The sequence below is a fragment of the Pipistrellus hanaki genome (genome assembly GCF_964339955.1).
Source record: "Pipistrellus hanaki genome assembly, chromosome: 1".
In the NCBI taxonomy this organism is placed as follows: domain Eukaryota; kingdom Metazoa; phylum Chordata; class Mammalia; order Chiroptera; family Vespertilionidae; genus Pipistrellus; species Pipistrellus hanaki.
The window spans coordinates 21,962,208-21,975,256 of record NC_140503.1 but is presented as its reverse complement, the minus strand read 5'-3'; the positions used below and the strand labels follow the sequence as shown (position 1 = coordinate 21,975,256).

Below are 13,049 nucleotides of genomic sequence, written 5' to 3'. Positions count from 1 at the left end.
CCATAGGAGCCCTCTCTGATAAAGATAACCTCTGTTGTTCATAGGTTACCACTGTCCTTAGCTTTTGAGATAGTTCTTTGTTTCCAAGTTTCCAGTAATTACCCAAGTCTAAGTAACCCAGTTTGATTTTAGCTGTTTTTGGACTTTAAATTCATGCAAGTGTGTTGTACCTTTCTTCCTTTGCTAGTACTCTGTATTTGTGAGATTAATCTGACTCATTTTTATGTGTGTAGCTATGGTTTGTTTGATTTCATTGCTCTAGGGTATTCTGTTATATGAGTGTACCACAATATTGATGCCTCAATTGATGAATATTCACTTATTTTCTATTGTTCAGTGACAAACTGTGTCTCTATGAGCTTTATTTAAAAAAATTTTTGTGGTAAAATATACATAACAAAATTTACCATTTAACCAATTCTATGGCATTAGTAAGTGTATTTATATTGTTGTGCAACTTCATTAGGTTTGACATGGCAAAACTGCCCCTAGGCTTCCACTTCTATTCCTATAATTTTGTCTATTATCCCCTTAAAATAGGAAAAATGTTTTCTGCCTTTGGTAAAGATGAAGGAAACCCTAGAAAACAATGGATGCTTCAGCACTGTAGTTCAGTTCCTCATTATATTGCAACCAAAACCTTTGTTAATTCATCTCCATATTACAATAAAATTAGAAAGTATTTGATTATTTCTTTATATCTAGTGTAAATCTAGGCTATAATGAAACATATTGATGATTCTATAAAATTTCAGTTATTTCCCCAGCTCTGCTCCCCCCTCTTCCTCAGTATTTCACCAGAACTGTCACATACATGGAAGGGATCTCTCCCACAGAAAAATAATTTAAAGTTTAGAGCCTATTCTTAGGTTAGTATTTATTGTATAACCATATTTTTTAAGGGAAAAGTACTGATTTCTGGCCTCAAAGGACAAAGGTCTGTAATTCCAAATGTGGATGGTTGGTTATTAGTTACTGCCAGGTGTTAGAGGAATATATCCCTCACTTTTGGCTGACTCCCTGTAGAACTTAAAGCCATCTCTTTTGGCTTTTTTTGTATTTTGGGGCAAATTTTGTATTTGTAAAATGAAAATGTTGTCTGTTCCAATATGGGTGTTAGATATTAATGAATGTTAAAAGGGTATTAGGTGCTATGTATCAAAATTGTGAGCTCTTGGGAAATAGGTGCTTTATAAAACTTCACTATTTTTTCTTTACTAGATGATACTCCAAATCATACTAACTCCTCCAAGGAGATCCCTCCTTCAGCTGTGTTAAGAAGCCTTCAGGTGAATGTGGGCCCAGACGGAGAAGAGACAAGGGCTCAGACTGTACAGAAGTCCCCGGAGTTTTTGTCCACTCCAGAGTCCCCTAGCCTGTTGCAAGATCTACAGCCAAGTGATAGCACTTCTTTTATTCTTCTTAACCTAACAAGAGCAGGTATTTTTTTTTATCCTTTTCTGAACTCTGCTCATGCTTAAAAAAATTATGGTGGGCCATATTTAACTGTTTGAAATGAAGCTTCATTATTTTATTACTTTGGAGAATTGGTATAGTTTAGTGATCAATTCAATGTGGATAGAGCGAGGGAAGACTCTAGGGTGACTCAAAAGTTTCTTGTGTGGGAAATTAGGTGGTGCTGGTCACCAAGATAAAGAAAAGGGCTGGAGGGAGGATGATTAGTTCTTACCTGTGCCTGTTGATGTTGAGCTATGGGAGGGGCGTCCAGGAGAAGGAATCCTTCAGTGTTAGAAACAAATCCAGAGCTGTAGAGAGGTCTGTTATGAAGTATGTAGTTTTGGTGCTTATCAGCATTCAGGAACTATAGTAAACAGTGAGCAGGATTCTTTGATTCAGTAGTAGTCTAGAACTGTGATAGGCAAACTGCGGCTTATGAGCCACATGTGGCTCTTTGGCCCCTTCAGTGTGGCTCTTCCACAAAATACCACGGCCTGGACGAGTCTTTTGAAGAAGTAGCATTAGAAGAAGTTTTAAGTTTAAAAATTTGGCTCTCAAAAGAAATTTCAATCGTTGTACTGTTGATATTTGGCTCTGTTGACTAATGAGTTTGCCGACCACTAGTCTAGAACATCAACAGAAAAATAGGCAAATCTGGGACTATGGGAAAAAACCCAGACATTTATGAGGATAACAGAAGAATAGGAAGGTGAGGAGGAGGTAGGAAAGGGTAAAGGGGATCAAATATATGGTGACAGGAGATTTGACTTTGGTTGGTGAACATACAATGCAATATACAGATGATGTGTTATATAACTATACACTTGAAACTTATATAATTTTATTAACCAATGCCATCCTAATACATTTAATAAGGAAATAGAATGTGAGTGGTGTAGGGGCATCCAAGGGAGGAAAACGTTTTAAAGAAGAAAAGTTACTAAATCATGCCAAATACTTCAGAATGGGCTAGTGAGATGAGGACTAGTGACTTTAGCAAGAGCAATTGTTTTTGCAGTAGTAGACAGAGGTGGAGGCCAGGGTTAAAGAGATGGGGAGTAGCCCTGGCCAGATGGCCAGTGGTTAGAGCACTGGCCTGTGGACTGAAGAGTGGCAGGTTCTATTCCTGGTCAAGGGCATGTACCTTTATCACAGGTTCCCCAGCCACAGTAGGGGCACCTACAAGAGAAAACCAGTCAATGTGTCTCTCTCTCTGCCCCCTCCTCCTTCCATCCTTCCATTTTCTCTATAAGTCAATGGAAAAAATATCCTTAGGTGAGGATTAACAAAAAAGAGAGAGAGAGAGAGATGGGGAGTAGGTGGCAGGTGAGAAAGTGAATATGCAAGTTAGCAGTTACACTTGTTTAAGAAAGTTAACTTTGAAGGAACAGATGAAGGTGGACAGCTAGAGAAGTACTTGGGACTTGTTCTTTTAAAAAAAGTAAAGATGGAAGAGACTTGAGCTTCAACAGGTTTAAAGACTGTGAGAGAGGCCTTAAGCTGGCCTGTAGAGAAGAGACAGCTGAAGGAGACATGGGATAATAAAGGGCAGGGTGGGGATACCAGAGGAAGGGGTTAGCCGGGGTGCCAGGAAGGACAACTTTGCCATGGAAATAAAGGAGGTAAGGTGAAGACAAGTCTGTAGGCTGGAGTGGAAAGGTGATACCTAATCTTGTGTGAGAATTGAAGCTTGAGGTCAGTGAAAATCTGGAACAGCTGATTCAGGACACAGGGTTCCAATAAAAGGATTACTTGATGGCTAACTTTCATATATCTTCTTGTTTCTACCAGGTCTGAGCTCTTCAGCCGAGCACTTAGTCTTTGTACAAGATGAGGCCGAGGATTCAGGGAACGATTTCCTCTCCAGTGAGAGCGCGGACAGTAGCATTCCGTGGTTCCTCCGGGTTCAGGAGTTGGCCCATGACAGTCTGATCGCTGCTACTCGTGCACAGCTGGCAAAGAATGCAAAAACCAGCAGCAATGGTGAGACCCCTGTGGTGTTTTCCAGTATTCTGTGCAGAGATTTTGGTAATGCAATGGTTATATTTTGACGAAATGAAATTGTTGCTCATGACAAGTTAGCAGCTAGTTATGAGGGCTATAGTATTGTTTCATTTCTTTTTTTTTAATGTTAACCTTTATTTTTAATTTTTTTAGATTTATCTTTATTGTTGAAAGTAATATAGATGTACATTCCCCCTCACCCCCCCCCCCCATTGAACCCTTCTAGCCTATCCCCTCCCCCTGTATCTTTTCTTTTGAGTTCAGCATGTCTATACTACTTCCTCTGCCACTTTTCTCTACCTAGTGATTTTCAAAATGTTGTCCTTGGATCATCAGTATCACTTAAGAACTTAGAAAGGCAGGTGGTTAGGCCCTATCCTACTGAAGATCAAGGATGTGAGGGCGATCTGCCTGCGACATCTGTCACCCCATTGATCACCAGGGTTGATTCGGCTGATCTGGCTGGCTAGGCGGGTGTCCCCCTCCTCCCTCACCGATCCATGTGCGTCCCTCCTGAAGCTGCGCGCTCGGTCGAAGAGGACGACTTTCCCCCAAGAGGAGAGGACCGGTCTTCGGTCAAGGGTATACGAGTAGCTGCGCTCCCCTGCTAGAACCTCCAAACAAGCTCTCAAGGTCCTACTGAAGATCAAATTCTTCCTATGATGCTTTTGCTAATCTCTGGATCCTGAAATATTCAGCATCCCGTGGGTGTGGGGTGGGTTTTCTCTTTTCCTTCCTCCCTTCCTCCCTCCCTCTTTCTCTTTCTCTTTCTCTTTCTGCTACTCCCTCCCTCCCTTTCATTTCTCTAAAAAAATCAATGGAAAAAATATCCTTTGGTGAAGATTAACAACAACAACAACAACAACATTTAATTTTGCATTTGATGCTTATATCAGGGTAGGCAAAGGTCCATGGGCCAAATACCCACCTGTTTTTGTAAATAAAGTTTTATTGGAGCACTAGCATGCCAATTAGTTCTACAAATCGTCTATGGCAACTACCATGACAAAGTTCAGTACTTATGACAGAGATCATATAGCCTTCATAGTAAAAAATATTTACTATCTGGCCCTTTACAGAAAAAGTTGACTGATCCTTGCTATATATAACCTCACTGGAAATTGCATCCCAAGTGCAAAGACCTGCTGGTATAACTGTAGAAGATTTAAAGTGTTTACAGTTGTTATCCAGCTTCTGCAATATGAGGTGTTGAATTTTTTTGTCTTTCTCTTTATTTAAATGTTTGAACCAGTGACCTCTAAATATTCAAAACTATCATTGTTAAAGTCATTTTAATCTGTCTTCAGCAAACAGTTCTCACCCCCCCAAAACAAAAACAAAAACAAAAAACAACAATGCAGTAATTGAGGGTGCACTTCTTTGAGTGATTTTGTAAGGACTCAGATACAAGGCAGCTACTCTCTTCTGAGGGATTTTCTTCTGCTTTATAATTATATCATTGTATCTACAAAATTGAATGCACAGAACCCCAACTGTCACAGGCTTAAATCTCTGGATTAGCGAGGGGTTTCTGCAGACCTTACCTTAGACATTAATTAGGTGGAGCTTTGGAGTTGGAAAATTTCCTTTGTGGTGTGTGCTGTTTAAATTTTACCAATGTACAGGTATTACTTTTTCAATTAAACACATTTAAAAAACTATGTTTTAAAAGAGAAAGTTAGCCGAGACCGCTTTGGCTCAATGGATAGAGCGTCGGCTTGGGGACTGAAGGGACCTGGGTTCGATTCCGGTCAAGGGCATGTACCTTGGTTGCAGGCATATCCCCAGTAGGGGGTGTGCAAGAGGCAGCTGATCGATGACTCTCTCATCGATGTTTCTAGCTTTCTATCTCCCTTCCTCTTTGTACAAAATCAATAAAATATATTTTAAAAAAAAGAGAGAGAAAGTTAGTATTAACTATCAGAAGGCATCTTAGCTTTTATTTTTTATTTTATTTTTTATTTTTTATTTTTTTAATATATTTTATTGATTTTGTACAGAGAGGAAGGGAGAGAGATAGAGAGTTAGAAACATCGATGAGAGAGAATCATCGATCAGCTGCCTCTTGCACACCCCTTACTGGGGATATGCCCGCAACCAAGGTACATGCCCTTGACCGGAATCGAACCCGGGACCTTTCAGTCCCCAAGCCGACGCTCTATCCATTGAGCCAAACTGGTTTTGGCATTAGCTTTTACTTTGACCTTGGAGCAATTAGTTTTATGACTAGCATTGATGCAGTACAAGAAGGTGAATGTAGGGCAGGAAGAGAATAAGATCAATAGATGGGACAGACACTGCCTTTGGTCAGCTGTCAAGTTCCAGGGAGTGTGATAGAAACAACGTGTGTACCCAACCCTTGTCTTTCTAAGGTGTGTATGAGTGGAAAGATAAAGTCTTTATGCCTATGGCAGAATTACATGAATGTTTTTCTCAATTGATGTCCAACTATGTCTGAAAGAAAATGAAAGGAAAGGAGCACCACCTGCTACTTTGGAATATAAATACTTTTTAATTAACTGATTTAGTTAGATTTAAGGAGGTACTGCAATGTGTGCTTCTCTCTCCTTTTATTTTGTTGAACAAAAAACTTCAGTAGATACTATCTCTCACGTTTTACAGTGTGGTTAGAAATTTTTAAATCTGCTGAGTTTTTACATTCTTAACCCATTGTATGTCATAAGCATCTGTAGATGCAACTGGCCGACCTTCCCCACACGCCACCTGAGTCTATAAAAAAAAAAAAAGTTTTCCCTAAGTGGCAGCCTTGACCAACTTTAAAATCATTTTTCGTAAGAATTTTCAGCTCGCCCTAACCGGTCTTGCTCAGTGGATAGAGCGTCAGCCTGTGGACTCAAGGGTCCCAGGTTCGATTCCAGTCATGGGCATGTACCTTGGTAGTGGGCACCTACCCAGTAGGGAGTGTGCAGGAGGCAGCTGATCGATGTTTATCTCTCATTGATGTTTCTAATTCTCTATCCCTCTCTCTTCTTCTCTGTAAAAAAATCAATAAAATATATTTTAAAAAAGAAAAAAAAGAATGGCCATCTACAAAAGAAATTAACTACCATAAGCCCAGAACTAAGCCAGAATGGCTGTTCCTCCTTAAAATACAAGTTTGTTACCTACCACTTTAAGTCATCTGCTGTAGCACTCCACTCTGGGTGTTGATATATCTGCCTTCTCATCAATCTGTGTAATACAAAGTAGGTTTAACTCTGCTTTTTGATATAAAACCATTTTTGACATTTCTTACATTTGCCAAGAGGCCTAGTCTGTGCAACAAAGCACGATGGCTTTGGTAGTTCTCTGGAGAGAGGGGATGGGCATGTGGAACACTCTCACTTCCTGTGTTAAATGGATACAAAGAGTTGGGGAAGATGAAGATAGGTATTTGATAATTGATCACTAGGAATAAAATATGGGAGCCTTGTTGCTTGAACTAAAGTATCTGAGCAGGGTTTTTTCCTGGATTATAAGTATGTGACTCTCTTATAGGAGAAAACGTCCACCTTGGTTCTGGTGATGGGCAACCCAAAGAGTCTGGGCCCCTTCCTCAAGTGGAAAAGAAGCTCAAGTGTACAGTTGAAGGCTGTGACCGGACGTTTGTGTGGCCAGCTCACTTTAAATACCACCTCAAAACTCATCGGTGAGCAAAGCTGAGGCTCCATACTTGGAGCCAAAGACATCGATGTTTCTAGAGGAACTTGTAGCCCCAGTTGATAAATTAAAGGAAAGCAAGGGCTGCCACTCATCTGTGCTTAAGATGTCTTTTGTTCTTTAGTAGAAAGATCATCATTGTCTCATTTATCTCATTCTTGGCAAATATTTAATAAGACATTTGGCATCTAAATGAACGGCAGCAAGAGTTCTCAAATCTCATTATAAATATAACTTCTTGGCGAACTTAAAAAGAATAATGCATAAGCGTGGGCCCCACCCTAAGCCTATGAAATCCATATTTTGAGAAGAAGGGCCTGGGCATCAGTAGTGTTAACAAACCTCAGGTAACCAGTATCTCCAGTATGGTTGCTCATGCGTTTTTGTTTTTCAGAAATGACCGCTCCTTCATCTGCCCTGCAGAAGGTTGTGGGAAAAGTTTCTATGTGCTGCAGAGGCTGAAGGTGCACATGAGGACCCACAATGGAGAGAAGCCCTTTATGTGCCCCGAGTCCAGCTGTGGTAAGCAGTTCACTACAGCTGGGAATCTGAAGAACCACCTGAGGATCCACACAGGTGTGTGCAACCCTAACCTTCCCATGGACGGCTGTTTGGCTTAGTGCTTGCTAACATATCCTTAGGAAAGGCTCTGAGGTGGAAATAGCAGCGAAGGTCTAAGGCTGTTGCTAGAACTATGAAAATGGAATTTTTTTTTTCATTTTTTTTTTTCCAGATTCCTTATGGCACTCTTCAATTCATTCAGTAACATTTCTTGAGCTTTCACCTGTGTGTGAGAAACAGACAGTGTTCATTTCTGCCTCTAGGAGCCTAAAGTGTAGAAAGGAATATAAAACCTCTGACAGCAATGATATCAGAAATGGACAAAATAAGTCCTTCCAGATATCTTTGAACATTACACAACTGTAAATTGGGCGTGAATATTGAGTCACAGAAACCTTCCAGAGCCTTTCCTAGGCATTGATTGGGGAAAGATGGGGGAAATACAAAGGCAAAGATATAATCCCTGACTTTGAGGAACTTGCTTTTAGGGCCTTAGAGCATGAGAAACAGAATAGAGAAATCACTTGTTCTGGGTCAAACATGTTCATATCAAAGTGGAAAAATAAAGATACCCTGGCTCTCAGTCTGAGAAGGAGACGTGAGGGGACACCTGAAGGATAGGGTGATTTCCAAGCCACTTGTCCAACATGTGCTAAGTCTCTTGCCAGATCAGAGCTTACTCACTGAACTCAGACCACTGCCTCAGGATGTGTAACTCTTCTCTACTTTCTTGCCACTTCCTTTGTCTCTTCCTTGTTCGTTCTTGCATGACTAAAATAACAGCAGGTAGCTGACGCTCTATCCACTGAGCCAAACCGGTTTCGGCAGAGCTGCCAATTTTAGTGGCTTACCTATGCCAGGCACTGTCCTGAATACTTGAGTTATCTCATTTAATCCTCAAAATAATCTTCTGAGATTGTATTATGTTTATTTTATGGATAAAAAAACTGATTCTTGGAGCCCCAGTTGGGTTGCCCCGTTGGTTTGAGCATTGTTCCATACACCAAAAAGGTTACTGGTTTGATTGGATTTCTGGTCAGGCATATACCCAGATTGTGGGTTTGATCTAGGGTTGGGGCACTTAGGGTAAGCAACCAATCTCTCCCTTTCTCTTTCTCTCAAATCAATAAACATATCCTCTGGTGATGATTATAAACACACAAACAAAATTAATTCTTGGAGAGGTTAAATATCTTCCCCGTACTAATAACTGGTAATGTCAGGATTTGAACTCAGGGTCAAGTAAGTAATGCTTTAACCATAATGCAACATTGCCTTTTAAGCCTCCTCTTCTCCTTTGTACTTTATCTCTGCAAAATCCTCTCAGCGTGTAGATGTGTTCCCCAGCCCAGAAGCTCTCTGAACCGTGTGCCTTTGGGGTTTTATGGAGGCTCCATTTCATAGACTGAAAACTCCAACTTGCTAATCATAGGATGGTCCATCCAGGAGCCCACAAAGAGTCATTTCATTTAAACAACAGACATTATTACCCAGGAAATTCCAAGGGATTTGAGACTCTGTGTCGGAAACCAAGATCAAACCCAAATATTAGAACAAAAGATGCTCCTAGTGCTCTGTCACTTAGGAAATTTACAAGGGTGTTAGGAAACCTGCCTCAGCAACGGGGATTAAAGGCTAAATGATAGAACAGAAGAGTCTCCTAGTGCCCTTACTTATAAGGATTTTAGGAGCTCTGTGTTGAGAACCAGGGGAGAGGCCAGTGTATATATTTCTTGTTACTTCACACTTGCTGTTTTCTGAACTTGCCCTGGTGCTCTCAGTTTCAAGGCTCTGCTTATGCTATTCGTGTGCCTGGAATTTCCTTCCATCCTTTCATCTTTTATGACCAGCTTAAATTCCGCTTCTTTAAAAAAATACCACAATCAGAGTCTCTTCCCTCTCCAAATGCTTATAGCCCTTTTTGTAGAAGAATTTATATTGGTGTTATTTATAAATACATTTATCTCTCTCACATTAGTCTGTGACCCTTAGAGGACAAGAGACTACATCTGATTTTTTTCACTTTCTATTTTGAAAAAAATATAGACTTACAGGAAATTGCAAAAATAGTACAAAAAGTTCTGTGTGTTCTTCCTCCACTTCCCCAGAAAGTGATACCTTATACAGTCACAGTGCGATATCAAAGCCAGGATGTTAACAGTACTGCCACTTAGTCCACAGGCTTTATTCAGTTTTTACCATGCATGTTTGATTTTTAAATAACTAAGTAATATTGTAGAAAAAATTTACAGAAAAGTGGAAAGAAAATAAGTAATTTATAATACCACTACTTTTAACATGTTTTATAGATTTTTGATGTACCTTTACATGTTTTTATTTTATTTTTTATAAAATGAAAATATATAATATCTACTTTATAACTTTAAAAATCTTTTTTTAATGGATCTAGAAACTGATTCTTTTTAAAAATATATATATTTTATTGATTTTTTTTTTTTTACAGAGAAGAAGGGAGAGGGATAGTGAGTTAGAAACATTGATGAGGGAGGAACATCAATCAGCTGCCTCCTGCACACTCCCTACTGGGGATGTGCCCGCAACCAAGGTGCATGCCCTTGACCAGAATTGAACCTGGGAACCTTGAGTCTGCAGACCGACGCTCTACCACTGAGCCAAACCGGTTTTGGCTAGAAACTGATTCTTAAAGAAAATTGTTTAAAGTTTATAAGTTTAAAATTCTAGCAGCATATATTACGTACTGTTAATCTTGATGTCCTCAGAGGGGTGTGGTCACTAAAGAGGTAGGTCAGTGCAGGTGAGGGTCAGCTCTTGAGCCAGGAGGGAGAAAAGGGCAGCGAAGTCTGGTGGGCTGTATACTAGCAGAACATTGAGAGGTGACATTTGCTAGATAGCCAATTGAAATTATATGGCCTGAATTAAAGAAATCAGATTAAGTCATTGGAAACAGAAAACGGTTGGTGGGAAAAGAGAGTGAGAGAGAGTTCACCAGAAGACTGAGTCTTTATCTCATTTTCTGTTTCTAGGAGAGAAGCCTTTCCTTTGTGAAGCCCAAGGCTGTGGCCGTTCCTTTGCTGAGTATTCCAGCCTCCGAAAACATTTGGTGGTTCACTCAGGTACCACATCATTGTGCAGAACCACCAGGGTGGATGCTGAAGACGGGGAGAGTGGTGCGGGGAAGCGGAGAAGGGGGTATTGGGAACCCAGGGTTGGAATCCTTGAGGATGGTACAGATCCTAGAGCTCTGTGGAAGCCTGTATCTGAAAAGGGAAGTGAATATTCTGTGTGGCTGCCATGACCTTATAGCAAAGATGTTTTATGAAGGCAACAGAACAATGGTCTGGAAAGGACTGACTGGGGCTTGGGAACAGTATGCTAAGTCTTCCTCGGGTACTTTTCCTGCCTTCTTACTGGAGGTTGAGAGGCTGGGGAAGGTGAGAGGTGGGAGAAGGAGCAGCCTCTTATGTAATTGAACATTCTCTGGGCTTCCCCATCTAGGCCTTGAGTCCATTTTCTTGTTGTCAGGAATGTACCTTGTCATGTTGGCTCCCCTGTTTTAACCTGGTCCCTGTTTCAGGAGAGAAGCCTCATCAGTGTCAAGTCTGTGGGAAGACCTTCTCTCAGAGCGGGAGCAGGAACGTGCACATGAGAAAGCATCACTTGCAGATGGGAACAGCTGGGAGTCAAGAGCAGGAGCAAACTGGTGAGGAGACAGGCTTCGGTGGAGCGCTGTTTCTTGCCAAATAACTGGCATGCCTGGTCATCTGGGAATTTTCTCGTTCTGTTTTGGGTCGAGACTTGGTCTCATTTGATGGGCTAGTGGTTTCCAAACATAGCTAGCCATACAGTAAAACCCTTTGCAAGCTTTTTTTTTTTTTTAATTTATTTATTTTAATATATATTTTATTGATTTTTTTACCGAGAGGAAATAAGAGGGATAGAGAGTTAGAAACATCAATGAGAGAGAACAGCTGCACCCTGCACATCCCCCACTGGAGATGTGCCCACAACCAAAGAACATACCCTTGACCGGAATCGAACCCGGGACCTCGAGTTCACAGGCCGCCGCTCTATCCACTGAGCCAAACCGGTCAGGGCCCTTTGCAAGCTTTTTAAAAAATACATATATTTTTATTGATTTCAGAGAGGAAGGGAGAGGGGGAGAGAGAGAAACATCGATGATGAGAAAGAATTGATGAGTTGCCTCCTGCAGGCCTTCTACTAGGAATCAAGCCTGCATCCTAGGAATGTGCCCTGACTGGGAATTGAATTGGGAACCTTTTGTATATATATATATATATTTTATTGATTTTTTTACAGAGAGGAAGGGAGAGGGATAGAGAGCTAGAAACGTCAATGAGAGAGAAACATCGACCAGCTGCCTCTTGCACACCCCCTACCGGGGATGTGCCCGCAACCAATGTACATGCCCTTGACCGGAATCGAACCTGGGACCTTTCAGTCTGCAGACCGACGCTCTACTGCTGAGCCAAACCGGTTTCGGCTGAATTGGGAACCTTTTGGTTCAAAGGTCGACACTCAACCACTGAGCCACAAGCTTTTAAAATATAAACAGTATATTCATATTGTCTACTCCTCCTCCTAAATAAAACAAAACAATCTGATAAGTGAGATTATTTGGAAGTAAAATACCAGAATCTATAGTTTTAAAAGTTCCCTGAGTTGGATGGTAACTAGTGCTGATCCATGAACCAGCATTTGAGTATCACTATGATAAAGATTTCTGTATGACAAGAGTTTAAGCATATTTTACTTATCAGTCATGACCTCCTTTTTACCATAAATTTGATACTTTTTGTTATTATTCCTTTTCCATGTCTTTCCTTAACCAGTTCTTTCACTCCAAACGCTCCTTTAAGGGCATTCACCCTATTTTATAAGCTAGTTATCCAGCTCACAAGCAAGGGTGTTTATTCATAAGGCCGAACCCTTTCCTTATAGGCTTATTCTTGCTTTCAAAAGTAGATGAAACAGGAGGTGGTGTCCAAAAGGCAGGTTAATTTTTAGAAAGAAAAGGCAGGCTTCCTGTGAAAGAATGGGGACCAGATGCAGCCTGAGTGCTGTCTCTCTCTCACATCCTGTTCTCTGTGCAGCTGAGCCACTAATGGGCAGTAGTTTGCTTGAAGAGACTTCAGTACCCAGTAAAAACCTGGTGTCTGTGAATCCCCAGCCCAGCCTTGGTGGAGAGTCCTTGAACCTACCAAATACCAATTCCATCCTAGGAGTTGATGATGGTAAGAATTTCAGCTCTCCTTTATTTGGGGAAAGTGGGCTGCCACTAGAGACTAAGGAATGGGGTTGTCTCCAGAATGGAGGTTTTCATTTCATTTCTTGTGAGTAGCTGTCTTATGATTGAGTAGCATTTG

General features: G+C 40.8%; 1 protein-coding gene across 3 annotated transcripts in view; it reads left to right on the top strand.

Moving 5' to 3' along the window:
- Positions 1 to 13,049, top strand: part of ZNF410 (zinc finger protein 410) — a 38,016-nt gene that overhangs the window by 17,181 nt on the left and 7,786 nt on the right. For all 3 annotated transcript variants that reach the window (XR_014795829.1, XM_084893257.1, XM_084893258.1), the window contains exons 4-10: positions 1,222 to 1,440; positions 3,250 to 3,441; positions 6,961 to 7,111; positions 7,517 to 7,698; positions 10,689 to 10,778; positions 11,240 to 11,365; positions 12,777 to 12,917. Coding sequence is in view for 2 of the 3 variants with exons in the window: in XM_084893257.1 (XP_084749383.1) it covers positions 1,222 to 1,440; positions 3,250 to 3,441; positions 6,961 to 7,111; positions 7,517 to 7,698; positions 10,689 to 10,778; positions 11,240 to 11,365; positions 12,777 to 12,917 (1,101 nt within the window). In the remaining variant the exon portion in view is untranslated. The remainder of the gene's footprint in view (positions 1 to 1,221; positions 1,441 to 3,249; positions 3,442 to 6,960; positions 7,112 to 7,516; positions 7,699 to 10,688; positions 10,779 to 11,239; positions 11,366 to 12,776; positions 12,918 to 13,049) is intronic.